This window comes from Ovis aries, chromosome 26 (genome assembly GCF_016772045.2).
Source record: "Ovis aries strain OAR_USU_Benz2616 breed Rambouillet chromosome 26, ARS-UI_Ramb_v3.0, whole genome shotgun sequence".
Lineage (NCBI taxonomy): Eukaryota > Metazoa > Chordata > Mammalia > Artiodactyla > Bovidae > Ovis > Ovis aries.
This window is the reverse complement of record NC_056079.1, coordinates 5,573,567-5,601,510: the sequence shown is the minus strand read 5'-3', so window position 1 is coordinate 5,601,510 and position 27,944 is coordinate 5,573,567. Positions and strand designations below refer to the sequence as shown.

General features: G+C 47.2%; 1 protein-coding gene and 1 long non-coding RNA gene across 12 annotated transcripts in view; one reads left to right on the top strand and one right to left on the bottom strand.

The window, feature by feature from the left end:
• Nucleotides 1–27,944, bottom strand: part of MCPH1 (microcephalin 1) — a 227,894-nt gene that overhangs the window by 182,925 nt on the left and 17,025 nt on the right. For 10 of the 11 annotated variants that reach the window (XR_006058182.1, XM_060406927.1, XM_042241390.1 and 7 more), the window contains exons 4-8: nucleotides 21,878–21,965; nucleotides 18,754–18,868; nucleotides 17,686–17,829; nucleotides 14,543–14,632; nucleotides 11,524–12,693 (exon numbers count right to left, since the gene is read on the bottom strand). Coding sequence is in view for 10 of the 11 variants with exons in the window: in XM_060406927.1 (XP_060262910.1) it covers nucleotides 11,524–12,693; nucleotides 14,543–14,632; nucleotides 17,686–17,829; nucleotides 18,754–18,868; nucleotides 21,878–21,965 (1,607 nt within the window). In the remaining variant the exon portion in view is untranslated. The remainder of the gene's footprint in view (nucleotides 1–11,523; nucleotides 12,694–14,542; nucleotides 14,633–17,685; nucleotides 17,830–18,753; nucleotides 18,869–21,877; nucleotides 21,966–27,944) is intronic. The other variant, XM_060406929.1, reaches the window with a different exon arrangement.
• On the top strand, nucleotides 9–6,146 carry LOC132658693 (uncharacterized). The gene is made up of 2 exons (XR_009598621.1): nucleotides 9–174; nucleotides 1,257–6,146. It is a non-coding gene; the product is annotated as an uncharacterized LOC132658693 (long non-coding RNA).

The window sequence follows — 27,944 nt, the reverse complement described above, 5'->3', positions numbered from 1 at the left end:
AACCACCTACAGGCGGTCCTAAGATGGTGGAGGAATAGGACGGGAGACCACTTTCTCCCCCACAAATTCATCAAAAGAACATTTCAACGCTGAGCAAATTCCACAAAACAGCTTCTGAATGCTGGCAGAGGACATCAAGCACCCAGAAAAGCAGCCCATTGTCTTCGAAAGGAGGTAGGAAAAAATATAAAAGACAAAAGAAGAGACAAAAGAGGGAGGGACGGAGCTCTGTCCCAGGAAGGGAGTCTTAAAAAGAGAGGTTTCCAAACACCAGGAAACACTTTCGCTGCTGAGTCTGTGGCGAGCCTTGGAAGCACAGAGGGCAACATAACAGGGAGGAAAAATAAATAAATAATTAAAACCCACAGATTACGAGCCCAAGGGTAACTCCCCCAGCGGAGCAGCAGCGCAGACGCCTGCACCTGCCACTAGCAAGCGGGGGCTGGGCAGGGAGGCGTGGGCTGCATTGCTTAGAGTAAGGATCTGGCCTGAATGCCCCGAGGGCAATCTGAGGGAACTAACTTGGGCTAACAAACCAGACTGTGGGATAGCTAAACCACCTACGGACCCTAATACTGGACTCCTTCCGAGGCTCAAACCAGTCACATGCGGATCCCATCACACCCCCAGCAGTCTTGGATTTTTGCCCTGTCCTAGTCCTTTTACAGCCCCAGGTGACTGCCCAACCCTGGTGAAGGTTTCAGCGTCTACACACCTTACTTGGAGCGAATGGGTTAGCGGCCGTGTGAGAGGGTATTCTGTACACAGTAGCGTGTGCTAAGATCTGGCTATGCCAAGCTTCTTACTTTCATTCATTTTGCCTCAATTCTAGCTGAGAACAGGAAAAGAGGTTGTAAAGCATTCTGTTGGCTTCCCAGGTGGCTCAGTGGTAAAGAATTCTGCCTGCCAGTGCAGGAAACGGGTTCAACCCCTGGGTTGGGAAGGTCCCTGGGAGAAAGAAATGGCAACCCACTCTAATTCTTGTCTGGAGAATCCTATTGGCAGAGGAGCCTGGCGGGCTACAGTCCCTGGGGTCACAGAGTCAGATATGACTTAGTGATTAAATAACAACAAAGCGTTTCGTAGACATAAAGGTCCAGACTATGCATTGTCGCTTAACACCTAAGACAAACATTGCTAATGACGTGTTTTCACAATCATGCAGTCACAGACTGATATCAGCAAATGAGTTATGTAGTTATGCTAAACTATCAGCTCACAAAGAGCTACAGTCATTGACTCATGTCTTCTTTAAGGATGTCATCAGTGAACTGCAAGTAGCTGAAAGGGCCAAGAAAGGAGAACAGGTCGATCCCATTCCTTGCAGCAGTTCAGTGAGCAGACGCCGACCCCTAGCGTCCTGGCTCACCCACCTCCTAGAGACTCTTGCTGTCTGCTCCTCAAGTGGGCTGTCATCACCTCAAAGGTGATTTCACCACAGCTCAGAAAGTCATCCATCACTGAAGTTCCTAATTTGATGCCTCTTACGGAGACCTCCCAGCTGAGATGCAGCTTGATAAAACTCAGCACCTAGTGGACGTCTACTGTGAATGCCTCCGGGAACATTCAGCTGGCCTGCCGCGTCCACCCTCTATCTGCTCTTCCTCCAGCACACCCCTGTATGATGAGTGTTATCAACCATCCAGGACCAAAGTCATAAATCCTAGACTCTCTTCTCTCCTCATGTTCATTCTTCATTATACAAGTGATTCACGGTCTCCATTTCAAAGGGAAAAAAGACCAAATACAAAGGGAAAAAAATCATAGCCCCAGAATGTTTATCATTAAGTTATGCCTGAACTTTCGCCAATTAAAAATCTGTCTGGGTTATCAATATCATCAAGTACTGATACATCAAGGTGAGAAAGTGACCCCAGCTGCCTCTCAGAGGGCATCAGTTAAACCACTGCTTCCCCTCACCTAGCGGAGATAAGCAGGATTCAGAACTATTCCAATACTGAGGGGCGATCTCTCTGGGTCAGAACCATGGGCAGGCAGCTTAACACACGGTTGAGAAGAAACATTACATTTCTTCAGAGATGGTCCACAGCAAGGTCCTGCCCAGGGCAGAGCAACACAGAACAAACTCTTACTCTCCACATCTACCCTGCACACCCCACCTTCCTACTGCCAAGACACAGAATTAAGACTAATAACACTACTGCTAATAATATATTTAAGCAACTACTGTTTACCAGAACAAGACACTCTGCAAGATCAAAGACCAAAAAGGTTTGAGAGGGTTGATTTAAGGGTCTATAATTTCAATGACAAAGGCATATACTATAACATTTTAACACTGTCCCAAGGGGAAATTTCTTCTGAGCTCCTAAAATCTGAATAATGAATTACTTAAGAGTGATGCAGAATGCAGAATTTTGAGACTGTGGGAAGAAAGTCCTTTCTATATATACTTTTGGGAATTGGGGTATGTGCAAGTTCGCAGGTTCTATGCAAGCCAAGACTCAGCTGACAATTCACACACACACACACACAGCTGCCAAAACATCAAGTTCATTTTGTTAACCAAGAAAGCCAAACTAAAATCTACTCATAATCTTCAAAAGATGATGTGGCATCATTTCCTTTATAATCATTGTACAGATAATTAACACATGGATTTTAAACATGCAGATCAGCTTTAATACCATATAACCTCTCCCATCGGGAGTCACCTCTCCATCTTTTGAAATCTCTGATCCTCGTATGTAGATTTACCTGACCACATGTTCCCTGCACGTCTAAGCTTGAAGGAAAGGGACAGAGCTTCACATCATTGTTACCCTGCTAGTACTCACGTGTTGAACATAGCAGGTGCAGAGTACACATATGATTAATTAGGAAACAAATGAGGTCAAATAATCAACAGGTTCTAACACCTTCCTTGTAGTCAGCCTTCCTGCTAAGGCTGAGTAGCCTACATCGAGGTGCCAGGACTGCTTAACTCCTCTGGCAGGTTCCAAAGGAGAGGATATGGGGAAGCACTCAGGCTAAACACGACACCTTAGAGACAACTCCTGTAAACCTTCCTCCCAAACACTAAATGTTTTGGCAACTGGCAAAATGGATTAAAGAAATGAGCTGCAACTGGTGGTATCACCAGCTTATCAGTCAGAGTAAAGGATGCCAGGAATGTCTCTCAGTTAAATTCAGGGGTGAGCTAAAATATCACAGGACCCTCCTACCCCTGTATGAATAGGGCAGCTGCCAAAGCTGGTACTTGGGGGTCATATCCAAGACTTGGTCCCCAATGGCTGTATGAGAAACTACAGGGCTGAGGGCTTTCTAGCAGCCTGATGCTGACCAGTATCCAGAAAGGAGCCCTGAGAATCGTGTCTGCCTCTTGTAAAGCTTTCAGATCAGGTGCAGACAGAGGAGCCTGCGGTGCTACAGTCCATGGGGTCACAAGTCCATGGGGACACAACTTAGAGACTAAACCACCATCACCACCACCACAGCTAACTTAAAGGACATTGCCTGAGACTTCAGCACACTGATCTGATCTGTGGACAGTCCCCCATTTGTGCGCCAAAATGTTTAAAAATATCTGTGTGTCTGGAGACTTGCCTTCAACAAGAGCTGGTAGATGGAGCTCGGGTCATAGAAATGTGCTAAGAAGCCTTCATCAGCCTCTACCGGCGACTATTATTTATGAAAAAGAAGAACCTAACAACTGGACAGAACCGAACAGTTTAGATAAGCCATGTCTGTGCTGACACGCAACTCCATCAACCACAGACAAGCCTCGATCAGACCAAGGGACCGGGGAGGGTGCGGGCACGGGAAGGATCTCCTTCTGCTCTTGCCCATGGCCACACGGCACCAGTGGAAGGAAGCCCTTCAGCGACCTTTGTTAGTGAGGAACCTGCAATGGCCCGGCTGTGCAGTAGTCCAGGAGGAGTCAGATTTATCTGCTTGACCATGAAGACCTACTCAGGTGGTTGCCTGAAGAGCCATGGTCAGAAGTCACAAGCGGGGAAGGGGAGGGAAAGCCATTTCCACACATTAAGTAACAACAAGCAGCTTTATACACTTCCTGCCCTGCGGTCCCAGAAGTTAAAACCGTGGGATCTCAATTCTCATGAAAATTTAACATAATCTATTTCCCACAAGCCAGCTACAGTTTCAGCAACGACTTAACAGACCTTGAGGAAAGGGCAAAGCACACATTTGCTCAAAACCCACGTGACTGCAAAACCGAGGTGCTTCATCTGCACTGGGAGAGCTGGCTACAAAGAACACACGGGGACACTCTCAGGGGATCCCAGAGATCTTTCCTAGGCAAGCACGCGCTCCAGGAAGACATCTGCTCAGGGACTGGTAGCAGGATCTGGTAGTCCCCATCCGTGTGAAACGGCATTAGCTGAAGTCCCCAAAATCTTACTACGTGGCATTAGAAGAGGTGGCAAGAATACACAGAACTGTACAAAAAAGATCCTCATGACCCAGATAATCATGATGATGTGTTCACTAATCTAGAGCCAGACATCTTGGAAAGTGAAGTCAAGTGGGCCTTAGAAAGGATCACTATGAACAAAGCTAGTGGAGGTGATGGAATTCCAGTGGAGCTGTTTCAAATCCTGAAAGATGATGCTGTGAAAGTGCTGCACTCAATATGCCAGCACATTTGGAAAACTCAGCAGTGGCCACAGGACTGGAAAAGGGCAGTTTTCATTCCAATCCTAAAAAAAGGCAATGCCAAAGAATGTTCAAACTACCGCACAATTGCACTCATCTCACACACTAGTAAAGTAATGCTCAAAATTCTCCAAGCCAGACGTCAGCAATACGTGAACCGTGAACTCCCTGATGTTCAAGCTGGTTTTAGAAAAGGCAGGGGAACCAGAGATCAAATTGTCAACATCTGCTGGATCACGGAAAAACCAAGAGAGTTCCAGGAAAACATCTATTTCTGCTTTAGTGACTATGCCAAAGCCTTTGACTATGTGGGTCACAATAAACTGTGGAAAATTCTGAAAGAGATGGGAATACAGACCACCTGACCTGCCTCTTGAGAAATCTGTATGCAGGTCAGGAAGCAACAGTTAGAACTGGACATGGAACAACAGACTGGTTCCAAATACGAAAAGGAGTACGTCAAGGCTGTATATTGTCACCCTGCTTATTTAACTTCTATGCAGAGTACATCATGAGAAACACTGGACTGGAAGAAACACAAGCTGGAATCAAGATTTCCGGGAGAAATATCAATAACCTCAGATATGCAGATGACACCAGCCTTATAGCAGAAAGTGAAGAGGAGCTAAAAGCCTCTTGATGAAAGTGACAGAGGAGAGTGAAAAAGTTGGCTTAAAGCTCAACATTCAGAAAACGAAGATCATGGCATCTGGTCCCATCACTTCATGGGAAATAGATGGGGAAACAGTGTCAGACTATTTATTTTTGGCTCCAAAATCACTGCAGATGGTGACTGCAGCCGTGAAATTAAGACGCTTACTCCTTGGAAGAAAAGTTATGACCAACCTAGATAGTATATTCAAAAGCAGAGACATTACTTTGCCAACTAAGGTCTGTCTACTCAAGGCTATGGTTTTTCCTGTGGTCATGTATGGAAGTGAGAGTTGGACTGTGAAGAAGGCTGAGCGCCGAAGAATTGATGCATTTCAACTGTGGTGTTGGAGAAGACTCTTGAGAGTCCCTTGGACTGCAAGGAGATCCACCCAGTCCATTCTGAAGGAGATCAGCCCTGGGATTTCTTTGGAAGGAATGATGCTAAAGCTGAAGCTCCCAGTACTTTGGCCACCTCATGCGAAGAGTTGACTCATTGGAAAAGACTCTGATGCTGGGAGGGATTGGGGGCAGGAGGAGAAGGGGACGACAGAGGATGAGATGGCTGGATGGCATCACAGACTTGACGGACGTGAGTCTGGGTGAACTCCAGGTGATGGTGATGGACAGGGAGGCCTGGCGTGCTGCAATTCATGGGGTCGCAAAGAGTCGGACACAACTGAGCGATTGAACTGAACTGCACATCAATTTTGGTGACAAGAGCTCTCAATCTGAACCCCTATTAAGTTCTCTCTCCCCGAAAGGAGAATTCTATCCTCATTAGAATTGTATTACAAAAGACTTTACTGAACTTGTAAGTTTCATGAATAAAAAATTTGTGAAAATGGTTTTCTCACTATACCTACATACCTTGATTTTGCGCCCTGATCCACAAAGTTTAAAATATTTTAGACTAAAATATTCTGACTTGTTACTGGAAAACTTTATTGACTCCTGAAATACATGTAGAGATGAGGCAGCTTTGCCGCTCCATTGACACAACAGAAATGACTGACATGTTTCAAAAACAAAAAATGACATTAAGACACCAGGACACCATAGTCCTATGCACGCAGTAAACTCTAAATGTCTTGAATTTAAGGCGCTTGTGCAAACACACCCACGGACCGTCTGGAAGGAAACGCACCACTGCTGGCAGCCTGTCTCTAGCACACACTGACCGCGGCCTGTGCACGAGCACCTGGGGTTACATCCAAAACATCAGTCAACTGGCTTCTCGTCACACCTGGAAACAAAAGCAAAGCAACCCAGGCTGGCCCCTGCCTGAGAGCACTTCCTCCCAGTCGCTCTCAGCCCAGAGTAGCTGCTGCTGCAGTGAGCCCACTGCGGCTCCTGCAAGCATTTTCGACCTCAGGACATTCACACTCGCCATTTCCACAGGCTGAAACACAGCCCCCAGCCACAAGGCACCTCTTCTGTGCCCAGGCCTGAGGGCTGAGGTCACCACCTCCAAGAAGCCCTCCCTGGCTGCCTTCCCTAACCAGAACACTTCTACTCATGCTTCTTGCCACCTGATGTGACGCTGAAATTCCTGTGCTGCCCATCCTCATCAGGACACGGCCTCTGCATGTGTGGGGTGGGGGAAGATAGCAGTCACTGCCCGCTTCTCTCCCATCTTCCTGGGAATCAGAGGGGATCATGGGACACAACAGCTGCATGGAAATAGCTGCTAAATGAACCAACAGAAGGAGGCGAGGTCAGGACGGTTTTACTCTTTTTATCGATTTGTCTTACACTGAGCATGTGCTGGTTTAGTTTATGAAACTAAAAAAGTTTAGAAAGAAGAAACTACTGGTTAATAGGGAACGTTTCATGCAAAGATGGGCACAATAAAGGACAGAAACGGTATGGACCTAACAGAAGCAGGAGATACTAAGAAGTGGCAAGAATAAACAGAAGAACTGTACAAAAAAGGTCTTATGGGCCCAGATAACCGCGAAGCTGTGATCATTCACCTAGAGTCAGGCATCACGGACCGCAAAGTCAAGTGGGCCATAGGAAGTGTTACTATGAACGAGCCAGTGGAGGTGATGGAATCCTAGCTGAGCTACTTCAAGTCCTAACAGATGCTATTAGAGAGCTGCACTCAACATGCCAGCAAATTTGGAAAACTCAGCAGTGGCCACACGACTGGAAAAGGTCAGTTTTCATTCTAATCCCAAAGGGTAATGCTAAAGAATGTTGAAACTACCACACAATTGTGCTCATTTCACATGCTTAGCAAGGTAATGCTCTAAATCCTTCAAGCTAGGCTTCAACAGTACTTGAACTGAGAACTTCCATATGTGCAAGCTGGATTTAGAGAAGGCAGAGGAACCACAGATGAAACTGCCAACATCTGTTGAATCACAGGAAAAAAAAAAAAAAAGAGAACTCTAGAAAAACATCTGCTTTACTGACTACGCCAAAGCCTTTGACTGTGTGGATCACAACAAACTGGAAATTTCTTGAGAGACGGAACTATCAGACCACCTGACCTGCCTCCTGAGAAACCTGTATGCAGGTCAAGAAGCAACAGTTAGAACCAGACACGGAAAGACAGACTGGTTCCAAATTGGGAAAGGAGTACGTCAAGGCCGTATATTGTCACCTTGCTTATTTAACTTATATGCAGAGTACATCATGTGAAATGCTGGGCTGGATAAATCACAAGCTGGATCAGGACTGCCAGGAGAAATATCAATAACCTGAGATACGTAGATGACACCACCCTAACAGCAGAAAGCAAAGAGGAACTAAAGAGCCTCTTGATGAACGTGAAAGAGGACACTGAAAAAGCTGGCTTAAAACTCAACATTCAAAAAACTAAGATCATGGCATCTGGTCCCATCACTTAAAGACAAATAGATGGGGAAACAACGATAACAGTGAAAGACTTTCATTTCCTTGGGCTCAAAAATCACTGCAGATGGCGACTGAAATTAAAAGATGCTTGCTCCTTGGAAGAAAAGCTATGACCAATCTAAACGGTGTATTAAAAAGCAGAGACATCACTTTGCCAACAAAAGTCCATCTAGTCAAAGCTATGTTTCTTCCAGTAGTCATGTACGGATGTGAGAGTTGGACCCTAAAGAAGGCTAAGAGCTGAAGAATTGATGCTTTCAAATTGTGTTGCTGGAGAAAACTCTTGAGAATCCCTTGGAGAGCAAGGAGATCAAACCACTCAATCCTAAAGGAAATCAGTCCTGAATAATCATTGGAAGGACTGATACTGAAGCTCCAATACTTTGCCCACCTGATGCAAAGAGCCAACTCACTGGAAAAGACCCTGATGCTGGGAAAGACAGAGCAGGAGGAGTGGGCAACAGAGGATGAGACGGTTGGATGGCATCACCGACTCGAAGGACCTGAGGTTGAGCAAATCCTGGGAAATAGAAAGGACAGGGAAACCTGGTGTGCTGCAGTCCATGGGGTCATGGAGAGTCAGACAGGACTGATCGCATGAATCAGGTTTCTCCCTCCATGCACTTTTCTACTAACATTTATTTGAGTCTCTCAGTAACTTGTTCTCACAAGCTCTACAGCACATCTTAGATACTACCAAGGGCAATAAGTAAAAGTAAACAGAAAGCATAAATTGAAAAAAGACTTTTATTTCAACATGAGGATTTGGAGAGGCACAGCTTGAAGTACAGCTTGGGCTTTGCTGCTCCACGGTTTCAGCATCTCTCGACCATCTCAGATGGCTGCAGACAAAGAGCAGTTACCTGTGCTGGGTTCCCAAAGAGGGGAAACGCCAGGTGGGCTGACTATGGACCTCCTAAAACATCGGTGGGTCCTGATTTTATATAACAAAACAAAGAGATAGGGTTAGGTTACCAGATAGTTAGCTCTTTTCCTGCCCTAAATTCAGTGACCTTCTGTCTACTGAAGTGACATAAAACAGGGGGCATCCAGATGTCATGACATTAGTGCACTAAGAATATCTGACCCATTTCTGAGTCAGACTGAGCTATTCCGGGGTCCTCCCCGCACCCCACGACCCCACAGGGCCCTGGATGTGGGGTGGGTCCCAGAGGAGGGCGATCACTGCTCACAGTGTTGGGACTGCAGGGTGCTTCACGCTACCTGAAAGCAGATTTTAATTTTTACTTGATTATGTTTGCACATCATTAAGTATTATTCAAAACCTGAGATGGAAACCAAGAATGAGAATGTAAGGTTCAAGAACAGGATCTTCTTAATTACTACACCTCTGTATACCCACTGTTTTCTATTAACTTTAGATCTGACATCATTTTAAAGCAAGTATTTCAAAAGCACATACTAACCATAAAGGAACATAAAATAAAGGTTGTCAAATTTTATGTATTTTATAAATATATAATAAAGTTTTATATAGATGAGAAAGCTCAGATATAAAAATGTTAATAATACACAGACTAAATTCTCTGAGATGATCCTGAGGAGTCTCAACCCAAGGGAAAAATACACAAAACAACTATGTCCATTTCAATCCCTATGACTTCTCCATTTTAGAAACATTAAGATGGGGGGAAAAAAGATGAAGGTTAAGATGATTTCAGGATTTAACAAAATAATGAAGCATAAACTTGGCTTCACTGAAATTTTAACACAATCTTTAGGTGGAGATTTAAGTTCATGAGTTTTCACTTTTGACTGCTGAAACCTATTTGTGCATATAATCAGAAAGTCAAAAAGCTTTTCTATTGTTGTTCACTTCAGTTCAGTCGCTCAGTCGTATCCGACTCTTTGTGAACCCATGAACTGCAGCATGCCAGGCCTCCATGTCCATAACCAATCCCCATAGTTCACCTAAACTCATGTGCATCGAGTCGGTGATGCCATTCAGCCATCTCATCCTCTGTCGTCCCCTTCTCCTCCTGCCCCCAATCCCTCCCAGTATCAGGGTCTTTTCCAATGAGTCAACTCTTTGCATGAGGTGGCCAAAGTACAGGAGTTTCAGCTTCAGCATCAGTCCTTCCAATGAACACCCAAGACTGATCTCCTTTAGGATAGACTGGTTGGATCTCCGTATAGCCCAAGGGACTCACAAGAATCTTCTCCAACACCACAGTTCAAAAGCATCAATTCTTTGGCGCTCAGCCTTCTTCACAGTCCAACTCTCACATCCATACATGACCACTGGAAAAACCATAGCCTTGAGTAGACGGACCTTTGTTGGCAAAGTAATGTCTCTGCTTTTTAATATGCTATTTAGGTTGGTCATAACTTTTCTTCCAAGGAGTAAGCGTCTTTTAATTTCATGGCTGCAGTCACCATCTGCAGTGATCTTGGAGCCCCCCAAAATAAAGGCTGACACTGTTTTCCCATCTATTTCCCATGAAATGATGGGACCAGATGCCATAATCTTAGTTTTCTGAATGTTAAGTTTTAAGCCAACTTCTCCCTCTCCTCTTTCATCAAGAGGCTTTTTACTTCCTCTTCACTTTCTGCCATAAGGGTGGTGTCATCTGCATATCTGAGGTTATTGATATTTTGATATTTCTCCTGTTCTATTGTTGTTACTTTTGCTATAATGACATAGTCTGCTACCATGGTTTTAATTACCATGGTTTAGATAGGAATAAATCTATTTAAATTATATGCTTAAAGCAAATAAAAGGAAACCTAAGAAGGTCTCTTACAATGAACTACTTGCTTAAAGTATTAAATATTTCTCCACAGCTAACACCAGGTAGTCTTTTTAAAAATAAATATTGATAACTTACTTTCACATTTATGTTTTTATGTCTTTTCTTGACAAAAATGCATGATTTACACTGCCATAATTTCCCTTCTAAAATAAACAGCCTCACTGTTATAAACAGATGCACGATTTACACTGTCTTAACTTCCTTTTTAAAGTACACAGCCTCCCTGTCTTAGGCCATTTTAAAAGCTCTCCACTAGTGTGCGTCTCTGCTCAGCGATGCTGAGTGAGAGGCTACAGTGAAACCAGGACAGACACCCTCTTGAGGCCATTCTCCACAAAAGGCAGCACCTACAGGACTTAGGGAAATGTACTCGTAACAACAGGCTTAAGCAAGGAACCTAGAAACTCCACAGGGCAGTAAGCTGTCTATTCCTCAAGAATAAAGAATTTACCATTGTAAATATCAAACATACATTCTTCAAAGTTTTTTAAAAAAGGGAAGAAAATATTTTGCTTATGAAAAAGCTGTTATATGCGGCAGCTGGACGCCCTGCTGCACATTCTGAGTGGAGAGACCTGTGAGAGGGCTCACGTACTTTCGCTACTTCCTTGGGCTGGCGCCTCCCTCGCCCCCGCGGATCTTCCCTCAGCACGGTCACCTGCAGCGCTCAGTTCACCCTCGCTGTGCGCTGCAGCGGACTCCGCTGTTCCAGGAGGAGCGCCGTCTTTCTGCGTGAGCTGGGGGTCAGTCCATTCTTCCATCTCCTCCCTGCTTCCTGTCAGAGGGCTGGGGTCTCCCTGTGGTCCCGTCTGGGGGACGAGTCCACTGGGGGTGTGCAGAGTGTCACCCTCAGCGGGGCGGGCATCGCCCTCACCCTGGGCCTCAGCCCAGGGACAGGGCCCGGGGGTCCCATCAGCAGCAGGCGTGCCTCCCGAGGTCCCGCCACCCAGCCCCGCGTCTGCCCTGGAGAGCGCAGGCCTCTCCAGGGGGGGGCCGGGCTTTGCTGTGGAACAGGTGCCGACAGCGGGCCTAGGGCTTCTGCCGATGAGGGAGAGGTCAGCCCTGTCCAGGAGGCTGGTCCTCTCGGTCTTGGAAAGGCTCCTCTGGCAGTGGAGCGGAGGGGGTCTGGAGGGCAGCTGCTCCCCAAGAAGCCCCTCCGAGACCCTCTCCTTGAGATTATCAGGAGAAAAGTAATCATCATATGAGAACTCCTCGAGGGCCAGATTCTTGACAGCGGCCCTCTGCACAGACCGCAGGCCGCTCTCCGCCTTCCACAACCGCAGTCGGGGTGCAGGCCGCTGCCCAAGGGACCGCCTCCTCTTCTGTCTCTTCTCCGAGGCTGGACAAGAGTTCTCCGGTGTCTTTTTTCTCTTGGTTGAGGAGCCCATGCGCTGTGCACGCCCCCCCGGGCGGCCTTTTGTAGCGGAGGACACAGGAGATAAACGCCTCTTCCCGTCAGACGGCCCCTGGGCTGCTGGCCGCGATGGTTTTGAGACGGGGGTGACAACCCCACCCGCAGCCCCGCTCTGCTGGGGGGTCTCTGCCTTGGGAGGACTGCTGGTGGATCTGCGAGGAGTCAAGAGACCCAGGGGATGGGGAGCTGCCGAGGGGCTGACGCGGCCTGTCTGCAGCACCGGTGACGCAGCACGCACGTCACTTCCCCTTTCAGCGATGAACTCGCCCAGATTCCTCTCCTGAGTCCCACTTGCGGAGCCTCCACAGAGATCTTCAGCAGACACGGGAAGACCACCAGCAAAAGAGTCGTCTGAAAAACATTAATGACGAATTCACTTTTTAAGGGTTTAAATTAGTATAGAAGTATACTTGTCAGTATAACAATACAATGGTGCTCCCTGAGCGCAGCTCTTGGTGCAGGAGGGTCCTCCTTCCACTCTGTCAGGACGCCTTCCAGCCAGCATTCCCAAGCAGGAACGCCGGGCTCCCCGCGGCTCAGATAGGACGGGGTTGGGAGGCGGGAACGCGCTCCAGACATCCACCCGCCGGGTGCCTGGCTCCAGGAAGAGCACCCACAGCCAGTCATGGACCCTCGAGGAAGCCAGGACTCTAGACGGGAGGCCAGCGCGTCCAGGCTCCAGTGCGATGGACTCCACGCCTGAGGCGACAGTGGGGTCTTAACCCAGCCACAGCATTAATGCGCTACTTAGAGGGAAAGAAGGGAGGCAGCCCCCAGGGAACAGGGGGAATCCCAGCAGGTGGACAGTGCTGTGTCCCCAAGTCCACAGCTGGAAACGCAGCACACATTTAATTATATTAATAGCAGCTGAATAAGCTCAGCTCACTTTTCAAAAGGCTGACAAACAGCGTGACATGCCTAGGAGTACAGATTCTGAAGCCAGACGGCCTTGGTCGAAGCCTGGGTCAGCCCAATGGCAGACCTGTCTGCCTTTGCCATGCCCTGGTGTTCTCACCGGCAGAATGGGGACATCAGTGTCCACGCCACAGGGCTAACAGGAGAATAGGATGAGACACAAACATGCGCAATCCCACAAGGAAACAAGGAAATTCCATTATAGCTGTCACTCGTTTCCAACTGACATGAAATAACGTGCATCAGGCAGAAGTAAAAAAGATGGGGATAATTGAAGACACGTGGGCAAATAATTTCAACACAGAGAGATTAAAGACTAAACCACGCACAAAACGAAGCCTCTGTTTCACCCTAGTATCTTGGCTGTGCTTTGTTATTGTCACTGTGGCGGCTTTCAGAAAACAGTCCGTAATGGTTTACAACTTTGAATATATTCCCTGCCATGGAGCACTGCTATTTACACGGCCCTAACGGGGACTGGTGACATGGTTTTAAGAAATGGAATACGACCAGAAAGACAACACCCAGGAAAAATGATCATTTAGAGTGAAATAAGGACTTCCACATTTACAAAACCACATCCACAATACAAAACTCTAATTTTACCAATTCTCTCCAACACTGATTCTAATCAAAGATCCTCTTTGTTTTGTGTCTCCTGTAGTTTTTGTGACCTATACCTACTTCCTGACCTGTTCGTTCATTCACTACACACTGTGTGAGCCAGCTCTCTCCTGGCTCTGCTGGTTCTCAGTACCGTAAGCTCACTGCACAGTTTAAACCACTGTATGGTTTAAACACACTACTTTAAGCTCACTGCATAGTTTAAACACACTACTTTAAGCTCACTGCATACTTTAAATACAGTACTTTAAGCTCACTGCACAGTTTAAACCACTGTATGGTTTAAACACACTACTTTAAGCTCACTGCATAGTTTAAATCACTGTATGGTTTAAATACAGTACTTTAAGCTCACTGTATAGTTTAAATTGTATGCAGATGGTTCACGTACAATTTTTTTTTTTTTTAATGGGCAATCGATTCTGTGCCAAGAAAGCAAATATCTAGGAGAAAAAGCAAGGGAACCAAAAGTATGCTTAAGTCATATAATTTCTCATGCCTTAATTTTAGTATAGCATCTATTTTTGTAAATTACAACACCCAATTTCAGGGTGAAATTCACAATTCTAGTTTTTAATTGTTTTTCTCATTAGAAAAACCTTCAAACAGGAAAATCATATTATCAACCTTAAATATATTACAGAAAAGAGAATAATTTTACCTGAACACGAAGTATCACGTGAAAGGTTCAAAGATGCTTCATGCAGAAGGTCCACAGTGTTAACATCAGCCTGTTCCATCATCTGGGAGGCTGAAAGCACAATCATAACCCCTCATTAACACGGCTCTGGGCTCTAGGAGCAGATGAGGCTGATAGCAGGCCCACTCGTTCCGCTCTTGTACGACACACACACACAACTTACTCCTTGCACTTCCTATTCTAGACTTCAGCAGCACAAAGAGCACAAAAATGAAGTCTTACTCAAATTTACTGCTGATAAATCATTAAAACATAGTTTACACAAGTCATTTCACAAAAAAGGCATGAACCCCTAGGATAATAAAATTTGGAAGGGATCTGGGGAGTTGGCCACCTTGAACCTAAGCAGAAGCTCAACAGAGGCAGAGCGTCTTAGTCAGGTTCACTGCTCCATGGTCAAGGCCTTTTTTCACAATTATCACAGACGGCTGCCGCTTTGAGCAAAGCAGTGGTTCTCAACCAGGGGTCGCCTGGGCGCCCAGCAGACACCACTGGACGTCACGGGTGAGGTGGGGTGGACAGTGAGCGTGTTGCGGGCAACTAGCAGGCAGAAGCCAGAGATACTGCTGAACGTTCTGTCAGGCACAGGACTCTCCAGCAGCAAAGAAAGACCCAGCCCCAAATGTGCAGTGTGCAGAGGCTGACAAAGCCTGGAGGTTTCATAAGGGACTTTCAGGTGACCAGTGATTTAACAAGCAAGACCATGGGTGTTATTTTCAAAGGCCGTGCAGATCAGAAACAAAATCGATACCTTGGTCACACAGACAAAGACTTTTTTTGAGGAGACTATGAAGGATACTTTTCTGAGAAAACAATTATAAAATGAGAATAAATCAAGATAAGGAAGGTAAGCACAGAGATGAAATTCTCAGTTGTTTTAAACTATGCTGAAGGCAGTTATGTGGCGCAATTAACACTGCAAAGTAACGGAGTGAAGTCTAAGGCAAATCACTCCACATACACATAATGGCAAATACGCAATTACTTGCTGAGCCAATCTGGATACACCCCCGGGACACTGGTTGTGTCCTACCTCAACAACCATTCCCATCTTCCTCTTACAACAGAATCAAATTTAATTAGTGTAAATACACATCCCAGTTTAGACTACATGTCAGTCTTGCTTGCCAGGCCCTGCAGACGATTTGGTTTTGTTGCCTACTTCCTAGGCTGAAACTACTGTGTTCGCTTAGCTATGTCATCGTGAATACCACTGGCCATTCTAAACTTAACTGTAAGATTAAATTAGACGTATGAAAACAAACACACAGAACTGTATTATATTTCCTGCTAATCTAGAGTGCCTTTTCGCCTCTGCAGCTCTTGAGCCATAAATGGTTGCACTTAACTTGCGACCAGGAATGGCCACAGGACTGCATCTGGCCAGCGGAACCAGGCAGTGGCAGCGGACAGAAGCTGGTGGGGCTGCTCACAGGAAACTGGCCCCGAGGAAGGCAGGGCAGGAAGGTGGGGCCCAGGCTCTTCAGAACACCACAGAGCACAGACCTGCCTCCTCCTTTGTCAGGACAAAGAAACGCAACATGTTTATCTGTTATTGGCGGCCACAACTAACCTTATAACCTTAACTGCCCACTGCACGTGATATACAAACACAGATTCAGGACAGATGAAATAACCTTAAACTGCAAGAGTAACAGAAGAAAATGTAACAGCTACAACAACTTTAAAACCTTGTGCAGGAGGAGTTCTACACATCACAGGAATCCTGAAGGCCAGAAGGAGAAGACAAACAGGTTTGTCTACCTTAAATATAACGTATCTGTTTCTTACAAGTCACCGTATGTTAAATAAACAGCAGAGTCTGCATGTTATTCAACAGTCTATTTGCTGAGTGCCTGCTATATAAGTACAAGTGGTCACACAAGAAGCTGGGAGAGGATCCTTGTAACACGTAATTAGCTCTTACAAATCAGAAAGAAAATAATACGTAACAGGCAGTTGTACAAAGATTCAGAGCATAACATTTAAATGCAGTCAGTGATATGAAGACTTCCAACCTCACTAGCAAGCTCACTGGCGACCTCAGAAGCGAATTAAACAGAGAACTGCAATGTTTCCATCTCAGATTGAGAGAGACATGAAGACTAAAGCCATCCAGGTTCGCAAGGGTGAGACACTGCAGTTCTCATAAACGACTGGCAAAGGGTGAAATGGCACAGACTTTCTGAAGGGCAATCTGACAATATCTACCAAAACCTTTGAAGTCTGCCTTCGTGACTTGATATTATCGCAAATACAGAAACACACAGAAACATATTCATGCAGAGGCATGCCCACTGGCATGTGGGTTATGAGAGCAAACGGGAGGGAGCAAGCTGGGTGGCCAAAAAGGAAAACGACCACATACCACGCAGCTAGAAAAAAAAATCAGAACTGCAGCACTATCTCTAAAAGGAAAAACTAGAAAAACAGACAATGCACCATCTTAAAAAAAAAAAAGGGGGGAGATATTCTACACCAAGATACTTCTAAATGAAAAAAGGTTTAAAGTAAGAGGTATGCCACAATATAATTTAGGTAAAGAAAAATTACACCACTGCAAAGAAAGATACAGAAGCCTAATCTTTTTCATGACTACATGGATGACCCACTGAAAAAGACCTGGAGAAACACATCACACAAAACTCAGGTTACCCAGGGACAGAGGAGAATAAGGTGGGAATCAAGACGGAGCTTTATTACAGACACTACACTGGCCAACACTTTATGAAAACGTGCTGCTGTACTACTAAAAAATTTAAGATAAAAGAAATAAAAGGTAAACTGAAGCATTAGACACTTAATCTAAAGCAAACTTCAGAAGAGGGGAACGATTAATTTTTTAAGAAAGAAAAATCCCAAATATATTAAATAGCAAAGGTATACAACAAATAGGGTTTTAAACCTGGAGAAAACGAAAAACCCAATATATTCTTAAAAAATCAGAATAAAGCAGAAGATTTTCTGGAAGGAAGTATCAACAAAGGCTACTCTGAAAGAGAATCAAGAAACATCAGCTAAAGTAACTATGTAAAAGAAGCAGCCCTCTCCACGGCTGATCCACCTATTTCACAATTCTCCCTGTGTCGAGTGCCAGCACTTACAGGTGGGGGAAAGGTTTTCCCGTTTCTCCTTCATCTCCTGCAGCCTCCTCTTCATCGCACTGTTGTGGGCCCCGTAGACTTTACCTGTCGGACTGTACACCAGCGAGCCATTAGATTCAAACAAGAGAACAGGAACATTGGTACCTGAAAATGAACAAATACCCAGTTTTAAGTTAAACATGCCTTCCTTCTTCGGCAACGTTATTCGTTTCAGGACACCCTTGTCCCCCTTCCGCAGGTTTCCCCTTCCCTGCTGGCAGACAGAAACCCACGGGTGAACTTGGTGGCAAGAAGGGAGCTCCAGGGGCCCCCGAGCCCTGCAGGGGGGCTCGATGTGAGCCACGCCAGGGGGCGGCCTGGAGCACAGGAGGCAGCCGCAGGCACCGGGGTGAGAGACTTGACCCCTCGGGCAAAGGACGGACTGAGCTGGAGACAAGGGATTCAGGCAGTTTTCTGGAAGTTATCGGGCATCATGCTCAGGCTCAACACCCACAGGGATGAACACTCTCTATTTCTGTGCTAAGCAGTATAGTTTAACAAAACTGCTTATCTGTATCAGTGACGTGTCAAGATTGGTCTGAAACAAGAATGAGCGACCAGTGAAAAAGGTAAAAAAGAGAAATACTAAGAACACATGAAGTACTTCAAAGTCTGATGATCTCTGAAAGTATTTTTCTAAATCATTACAAGAATTATCATCGAACATCTGACTACTCTGGATAACAAAATAAAAACACCAAGTTCTGGGGGAAAATACAGACAGACACACACACATATAAAGAAGAAATAAAAATGGATTCATTCCAATAGGGTTAATCAAAGACCACATCTTTAATAATCATCCCTGGGGGGGGGGGGGGGAAATAGTTCCATTAATCTGGTGAATGGTTAGTTCAACAGTGTGGCCCAGTGATGGCTGTGCTCAAGCTTCCTGTAGTGACTTGTGTCTCTGACCTGTGAGGCTGACACTGTCCCCCTCAGCCACGCCCCCAGGATGCAGGAGCCAGCCGGCAAGCGAGGCCACAGCACAGACACGAGTACCGAGGGCGCGCTGGCCTCTCAGCTTACCCAGAGTGGTTTTCTGCTGTTGCAGCTCTTTAGCCATTTTCTCAAATTTCCTTTGCAGTCTTTTATCGTTTTCTGGTGTTCTGGGAATAAAATCTTTGGGCTGCATACACTTGCGCTGCACAAGAAGAACATAAAAATTAACACCGCACTGCAATTGTGCAAGACAGGAAAAGAAACCTTTCACACACACTGCTGTTATCTTTTGTAATATCAATAATAAAACCTTCTTAGAGAGGTATTTCTTGTACTATATGTCAATTTATAGTATTTATTCTTCCTACAACTGTGAGAACATGGTCAGAATTAAGACTGAATAAAGCGCTGCTGCTGCTGCTGCTAAGTCGCTTCAGTCGTGTCTGACTCTGTGCGACCCCAAAGACGGCAGCCCACCAGGCTCCTCCGTCCCTGGGATTCTCCAGGCAAGAACAGTGGAGTGGGTTGCCATTTCCTTCTCCAGAATAAAGCGCTACACGGGAATTTTCAGGTGGCTCAGTAGTACAGAATCTGCCTGTCAAGCAGGAAATGTGGCTCCATCCCTGAGTTGGGAAGATCCCCTGGAGGAGGAAATGGCAATCCACTCCAGTATTCTTGCCTGGGAAATCCCATGGACAAAAACGCATCGCTGGCTACAGTCCCTGGGGTCACAAAGAGTCGGACATGAGTGAGCAACTGAGCACCTAGGCAAAGAGCTATATACTAAATAGCTACATTTTCTGAGGCATTTTCAGGGTCTTTGCATCGTTTCCATGAGGATTCTTAAAATTAGTCTCTTTTTCCTAACTTCCGCTACTTTTATGTTATCCACTCCTGCCCCCGCCAAAAAAATCACGACATGGTAAAACGACACAGAAGGAATTGTTCTATAACTGCCAGAGAAGAGAACCATTATTTAATCTCGTCTTACTGCCGTTAAGCCACAGTAACTCCAGTCGGCCAGTAACTACACACCCGAAGTGCAACAGACGAGGAAGCCCATATCCAAGGAAGCCACTTCTCAGCCCAATGTGCTCACGTGGATCCCAGTCTGATCCCTCTTGTCCCAATCTACAGGAAGAACGTCTCAGCATTCAAGGCTGGTGCCACACTGTGCTCTCAACTGGCACCCTGTTCAATTCCTTAATAACTCACTCATTCACCATTTAACAAAAACGTTACTATGTCAGACATTGGTCTTAAAACATAGAAAGATTCTTGCCATCAAGGAGCTTATTCTCTGCAGGAATGACAGAAAATATACATAACAAACGAATCAAACAGCATGCGTGTCAGAAGGATTAATTCCAGCGGGCCTGAGGCTGGCCTGTGCTGTTTCTGCCAAAGTAGCCGCTAGCCGCATAGAATCCAGGTCCTGAGCAGCAGTCAGCTTTTCGACTCTGGGCCCCTGGCGGTGGGGGTGTGCACACCTGGAGGCGGCCAGCCCCGCACTTTCCAGGGGCACAGCGACAACGTGGGCAGGCGACGAGCAGAACGTAGAGACCCCAGGTGCCGCAGGTCCGGAAGCACTGCCACCCACGAGGGGCCCTGTGCTCCCATGAGCCCAGCTAGACAGTACGTGAGAAGGGGGTGAGTGCTGCAAGGAGGGGAAAGGCAGGGGAGGCTCAGGACCCGCCTCTGTGAACGGGAGTCAGACGGCCACTCCCTGAGGCGCCTCCAAGGGACTCAGAGAACCAGCTGCGGGCGGATGAGGGAAGCGTGTTCAGACAGAGAAACAGACGGTGCGATGGCTCTAACAAGTGTACCCAGTGAGTGTGAAGCACAGCAAGCAAGGGGCTCACGCCGGCAGCAGGGAGGGAGCGCAGCAGAGCCTCCCCAGAGGCGGGATGACAGGCCTGGAGTCAGGCTTAAGCTGCACCTGCACTTGGGAGGGGGAGCAAAGGGAATGCCTTTAGCAACGAATAAATGCTTAAGTGGCGAAGAGTGTGAGCAGACACTATTAATGCTTCAGGTTAGGAAAGATTTAACAGATGAGTAATATTCAGCACAGGTCAGTGCCACAAAATAAGCACCCGTGTACACTATTGGTGGAACTGTGTAACTCCACTTCTAGATATCCCACTTAGAGAAATAAACTCAAACAGGTTACATGAACCATGTAATTAGTAAAAACCGTCAATGATCTAAGGGTGCCCGAACCCAAGAGATGTTCATGCTATTTAACACAAAGCAGAAGACAGTGGAGCCACATACACACACTGACATGAGAACACACGGCCTAGGCAAGGAAGAAAAAGTAACCCACCAAGCAGTACATGTAACACAGTACAGCCTGGCTCACATAAAACCTATGCACCCACACACGTGTGTGAAACACATGGAACAAAGATCATACAACCTGCAAGAACCCAAATCAAACTGAAAACCAATTTTTGAGGAAAGGGAAATTAGGAGAAATATGCCTGATCTGAGTTTACTCAATGCATGTAATGAAAATGTGCTTTGTCAATGTTTGTTATAAACACTTGTTTTTAAAACAGCAGACACAGCTAGTGCAGGTCTACCACAGAGTCACTACCGTCCGACGCGATCTGGACAGACACTGAAGTTTTCAGCCCTGCGTGAGCGTGTTCCAGGTTGTCTGAGAAGCAATGTGAAAGAGATACAGGATTTACCATTTTCAGAAACCGTGGGGACATCCATGGGAATGTCTCCCCCAGTCTACAGGAAACACATAGCTCTCCTCTGCCTGACTCAGTTTGGAGTCTGCTAATCTCTCCAACAGGGATTCTCACATGACAACAAACTGACATTTCACAGTCAACAGTTCACTCAGATGCAGAAATCAATTAAAACTTTTAAATAATAAAGAGCAACAGATCAAGTGTATTTCACTACAGACACAACTGAGTCCTGAAGTCGTTACCAGAGCCCCTGCGTGGGTGCTGGTCTCTGGGCAACTGTCAGCTCTCCTATGGCCAGTCTCTTCTATTTCTTACAAACTCCATCAAAGCACTCCTGGGATGAAATCACCTATAACCCATTAAACAATGCTGTGTGAGAAGAATATTATCACCCACAGCAATTCTTAAAGACAATGCGAATATATTCCAGAAAGGTTTTATTTTCTAGGAATAAAGAATGAATAAGCCTGTAACTGCCATGGTCCACACTAAAGTCACGCACTTACTTTTTTTTTAAGCAGGCTTGGTAGGTGTTGGTTAGCGTTGGCGGCAGGAAACAGCGACTCATCAATGTGCACTCCAGCTGCCCTGCACCTGCGGAACCAAGATGGGGGTAAGGAGCATGTTCCTGTGAGAGTCACACAGCATTAAATCTGCACACGGGTCAGTCAGCAGTGGGAGAACCCCTGCACGCGCCACTCTGACAGAGTCCTTTAAAATAAGTGCATTTATTACGGAACACAAAAGGCAATACAAATTCAATACTTCAAAAAGATCAGTGCCTGGCTCTCCTAAAGGCAGAAGCCCATGCCAGTAGATGCGTAATTCAAGAGCAGACAGGCCATAAAACGAAGAACCTAGACCTGGAAGGTCCCACAGAAACAGGCCAGAAAGCCTGTCCTTCCTCCAAAACAGCATCCCCCTCCTGCATGTCTTGTCAAGGCGTTGCTGCCACCTGGTGCCCCAGGTATGGGCCCTGGCCACTCTGGTGGAGCAGCCATCCCCGGTCCCAGCAGCCACCCTGGTCCCGGCCACCCCAGGCCGAGCGCCCACCCCGGGCCAAGCACCCACCCCGGGCCAAACGGCAACTCCGGTCCCAGCCACCCCGGTCCCAGCAGCCAGCTCCCGCAGCTTGTCCAGCGTCCCATCTACCGCTCCTCCTGCGTCACCCCTCACCTCCCGCCTGCCGTGGGGATCCCCGCACCACTACCTGCTTCTGAGCATTCACCTGCTCAAATCTAAACAACTACAATGATTTTCTAAACAATTTCCTTCCCTATGGTTTCTCCTCTCCTGGTTTCATATAATACTGAAATTTTAATCTTAAAACATTTTATTCATCTTTCCATATCCCAGATCAAACACCTTCTATCACTCTTATGTTTACATAATTGTCAGCAATCTGCTAAGTCTTTTTAAAATAAGGCCCCAATCACATCTGACTGTAGTTAATAAGACTATTACTCCGTTCAACATTAATATGCAAATAACAGCTGAAAATGGAATACAGTGGAATAAAAATAAAGAATGAGGCAAATGTATGTGTGGCGATAGAAAAAGGTCTCTAAAATAAGGATGAAAAGGCAATTTTATGAGTATGTGTATGGTATTAAACAGTTAAGCATTTCTCCTTGAAAAAATTTGGGGAGGTGACACACCAAACTGACAATTTGTTGTTGTTTAGTCACTAAACTGTGTCCAACTCTTCTGTGACCTCATGGACTGTACCCTCCCAGGCTCCTCTGTCCCTGGGGTTCTCCAGGCAAGAGTACTAGAGTGGGTGGCAATTCCCTTCTCCAGAGGATCTTCCCAACTCAGAGATCGAACCTGCGTCTCCCACACTGGCAGGCAGATTCTTTACCACTGAGCCATCAGGGAGAGCCCTCACCAGTTACAAATCTCGAAGTGTGACTTGAGGCCAAAACTGTTTCCGTAAGATGCCTTCTGCCTGGCCGTTTCTGCTCCTCACCTTCACAAGAACACAACACATAAAGCTAACCAGCTTTACATCCTCCCCACGTCAGGCGCAGAATGCAAAGGACCTAGGAAGTTGCCATTTTACCTCTGGCACAGCTTACCAGCTCCGCCTGCTCAGGAGGAATGTCATCCGTTTCCCACTGTTACAGGCAACAAAACAGACAAAAACAGGTGGCGGGGAAGCACCCAAAGAGAAGACGTGATGAGACCTGCGATCATCCTATTGACATGAACAGGTGGTAAGGTCACGACCAGCAGTGGCGTGTGGCTCAGCCAGGCCCTGAGAGCCTCCTCCAGCCGGTGGGGAGCAGCGCCTTTCCTCCTACTCAACAACCGAGGAAACTGAGGCTCACAGGAAACCATCAGCAGAGTTCACAAGACCAGAAGTCTCCTCCCGTCAGCAGCCCGGGAGGCTCGCCCCAGTGAGCAGAGGCGCGTCTGACCCCAGGCTCGCCCGGAGGCAGGATGGAGCGCGCTGTGGACACACTGCCTCAAGGCGCTGGGGGTAAGCCTGGATCCGTCAGCGACGCAAGCACCCCATAGGCGCACATGCTGTGGAACACACTGGTGCCTCTACATCAAAACCAAACTCATCAGGCGCTCAATCACAGTCTACTGTGTAAACAGAAAACACTCAGCAGCTGGATTTCTGCTTTTCTTCAGCAAAGGACAACAATGACACCAACTCCCCACCTAGTGATTGAGAGAAGTGCTGGCTGCTGCCGCCCTCGGAGCCCTAGGATCGGCCCAGATCCCCCAACAAGTCCTGCGCTGGACCCAGCGAGGCCAGCCGGACCTCAGCGCAGCCCCCACAGCTGCTGCGGAACCCCACGCCCCGCACCCTCACAACCAATCGGCAAGTCATTCTGCACAAGGGCCTGAATCCCTGCACGGAAGGGCTGGGCACTGAGGGGGGACCACGAGCAGATCCTAAGGGGAGGACGGGGCAGAGCGTCTCCAGACCGCAAGCGCAGTCCTGACGGGGGACTCGGCTCCCGCCCCCACCAGCGACTCAGGGAGGGGCGCAGGGCAGCACGCGGCGCCTCAACCACCAGCCTCAGTGGGGGCGTGGCCAGGCTGAGGCAGCACCGTGCCCGCGGCTGGGCCCACGGTCCAGGCTACTTTCCGGGAGTGGTCAGAGAGCCAGGGTCTGAGCACGGCCGAAAGGAAAGAGAAGCTTCCTAGCTGTGCCTGAGGGAGGGGTGCTCGAGGGAAACACCACCAGTCACAGAGGAGCGCCCAGAGGCCGGCTCGGTAGTCCGGCGTCCTGCGCTGCACCTGGGCGTGCGCACCTAGCAGCAAAGGCCCTCTCCCATGAGCTCTGCGCTCCAGATGCACCCAAGCCAGCCCGCCGGCCAGCTCCGGCCTCCTCCCAGGAGGCAGCACTTTATTATGGTCAGTCCTGCTCACTGATCTTCAAACTAGAGGATGTGTGCGCCTGGGACACATGAAAACTCTTTAAACAGTAAGCAGACAGGGAGAGTTTGAGGCAGTAAACAGCAATCCCTGCCTTCCATCAGCTCCTGCTGCAGCCTGAGCTCAAGCCTAGAACCCCTGAGGCTCTGCCTCTCTCTGCTGCGCCCCCTCACCCTGCCAGGCCATGCTGACCCCCTGGACTCCCCACCAGAAACCCCTACACCCCACTCTTCCAAAGGGCCTTTGGAATTGCCCTTAAAAGGCTGACCAACTCCACCTGAACTGCGTCAGGGCATATGCTGAAGAGTAAAAGCTTCTGGCACAACAGAAGGAGGGACAGTGGACCCCACAAATCCGATGACTCTCCTCCTTAATTTAGTGAATCCTAGGACACCTGCCTGGGCCCATCACACATATTTATGTCAAGAGTGAATCTTTAAATGAGGTGCTCTGGCCAAGGCCGAAGCTGAGACACACTGCAGAGATGGGAGGGGACCACCCTGCCTTTTCAGTCCCCCAAACGCAGCTGCGAGGACTAAGGGGGACCCAGGACAGCAAAGCAAGTGTCTGATGGAGTGGCCTTGCCCCCTACACGTGAAATAACAAAACTGCTGAGCAATCTCAATGCCCACACAGGAGGTGTCGTGAGCTGGCAGGAAAGGCATGGGCTGGAAGGGCAGGGCCCCACGGGAACTCACTGACGGACTATACACGGATGCCACGGAAATAAACACATGGCATGGATACACATCCGTATCACTAACTCTGCCCCGAGAAGGGGTAGGAGCAGCAGCCCGTGGCAATGAGCATGCCCAATTCCCTGCAGATTTTAGGTCCAAATACTATTTTCCACTAAAAGGAACCAGGGCTCCTTGGAGAAAAGGCTGAATCCAGGGCTGGGAAAGAGAAAGTACAAGCTGAGCCTGAACTAAACTATGCCAGAAGAAAACAGAAGTTTCCAGAGAATGATAGAGAAATGATAAGCCAAGACAAGTCACCATGAACGGGCTACCACTGGCCATTGGCGGACATTTCAAACCTTAAAAGGAACACTGAAAGGAGTAAGATATGATCCTCTGGATACAGTACACACACAGACACAGCATGAGGAGGGACAGCTATCTGCACAGTTGGAAAGTGCCTCCCTCAAAAGCCGAGTGGGTGAACTCGCCCCAGGGGAGCGGCCTGGGTGGCGCTGCCGCCACAGAGAGGGCCTGTCAGCACCCCCAAGCTGACCCTCCATGACACAGACCCGGACCACCTCAGTGGAGATACCCGATGAGCCTGACTCAGCCCCAGGAGGCTGCTGTTGCATCTCCTCGTCTTTCTCCCCTTGAGCCCTTCCAGACACCATGGGGGCTTCTGGGGTGAAGCCAATGGCTTTCAGGTGTGTGGCTGGTGAGATCAGCATGGATGGCCACGGTGTGGCTGTGCAAGGACGTGTGCATTGTAGGAAACAAACGCAGGGGCGGGGGGCAGGCTCTCCAATGTGCAACAGCACCGCCTGGGAACTGTGCCCCCACCTATTTGTTTGTGACTGTTAAAAAAAAATCTAACTTTCTGATCATGCTTCTGTGCAAGTTAAGTCACTTCAGTTCTGTCTCTGTGACACTATGGACTGTAGCCCACCAGGCTCCTCTGTCCATGGGATTCTCCAGGCAAGAATACTGGAGTGGGCAGCCATTTCCTTCTCCAGGGGATCTTCTGACCCAGGGTAGAACCCCCCCTCTTACGTCTCCTGCACTGCCAGGTGGGCTCTTTACCACCAGCACCACCTGGGGAGTCAACCTTCTCCAACTGAACTGAGGTGACCGTTAAGCATGACCTTCCTTCTTTCATCTGTATTTCTTCTTCCTTAAACATGGAAATGTTTGTGTCCATAGGAAATGTCAGAATTCTATCAACTGCAGTTACACAGCTGTCTGCTCTTAGAAAGAACACACCCAAAATAACCCAACAAAACGGGGTTCTAGTGACATCTAGTGACCTTATATATTTCATGAAAGATCACGTTCTCAGTGGAAAACACGAGCAATGGCCTGGAGAGGCAGTTAATGAAACAAACACACGACACATGAAATGAAGGTCGTTTGGCTGTTACCTCCAAGTTTTGTCAAAGAAGATCAGCCTTACTAAAAATCAAGAAAATGCAAATGAAATCAGCTGTATCACTTCACCTACAAAGTAGGAAAGATTTCAGGGAATGCAACTTGATAGCATCTATCAAAAGTTTAAATATGTAATAAGCCCTCTAAATCCAAAAGTCCATTTTCAGAATTTAAACCTATGGAAATTCCAACAACACAAGAGACAACTCTACAGATGGTCATCACCAGCTGGTCAATACCAAAATCTGACTGACTATATTCTTTGCAGTCACAGATGGAGAAGCTCTATACAGTCAGCAAAAACAAGACCTGGAGCTGACTGTGGCTCAGATCATGAGTTCCTTATTGCAAAATTCAGGCTTAAGTTGAAGAAAGTAGGGAAAACCACTAGACCACTCAGGTACTGTGTTGGTTGCTAAGCTGTGTCTGACTCTTTGCCACTCAGGTATGACCTAAATCACATTCATTGTGATTATACAGTGGAGATGATGAAAAGATTCAAGGGATTAGATGTGGGAGACAAAGAACCTGAAGAACTATGGATGGAGGTTTGTAACACTGTACACCAGGTGTACCCAACCATCCCAAACCATCCCCAAGAAAAAGAAATGCAAGAAGGCAAACGGTTGTCTAAGGAGGCCTTACAGATAGCTGAGAAAAAGAAGAGAAGGGAAAGGGAAAGGGGAAGATAAACCATATATATCCAATAAATGCAGAGTTTCAGAGAGCAGCAAGGAGAGGTAAGAAAGCCTTCCTAAGTGAACAATGCAAAGATAGAGGACAACAACAGAATGGGAAATGCTACAGATGTCTTCAGGAAAATCAGAGATGCCAAGGGAGCATCTCGTGCAAGCATAGGCACTGCAGGGCAGCAACAGCAGGACCTAATAGAAGCAGAAGAGATTAAGAAGAGGCGGTGAGAATGCACAGAAAAACTACCAAAAAGGTCTTAATGACCCACATAACCAGGATGGTGTGGTCACTCACCTAGAGCCAGACATTCTGGAGTGTGAAGTCCAGTGGGCCTTAGGAAGCATTACTATGAACACAGCTAATAGAGATGATGGAATTC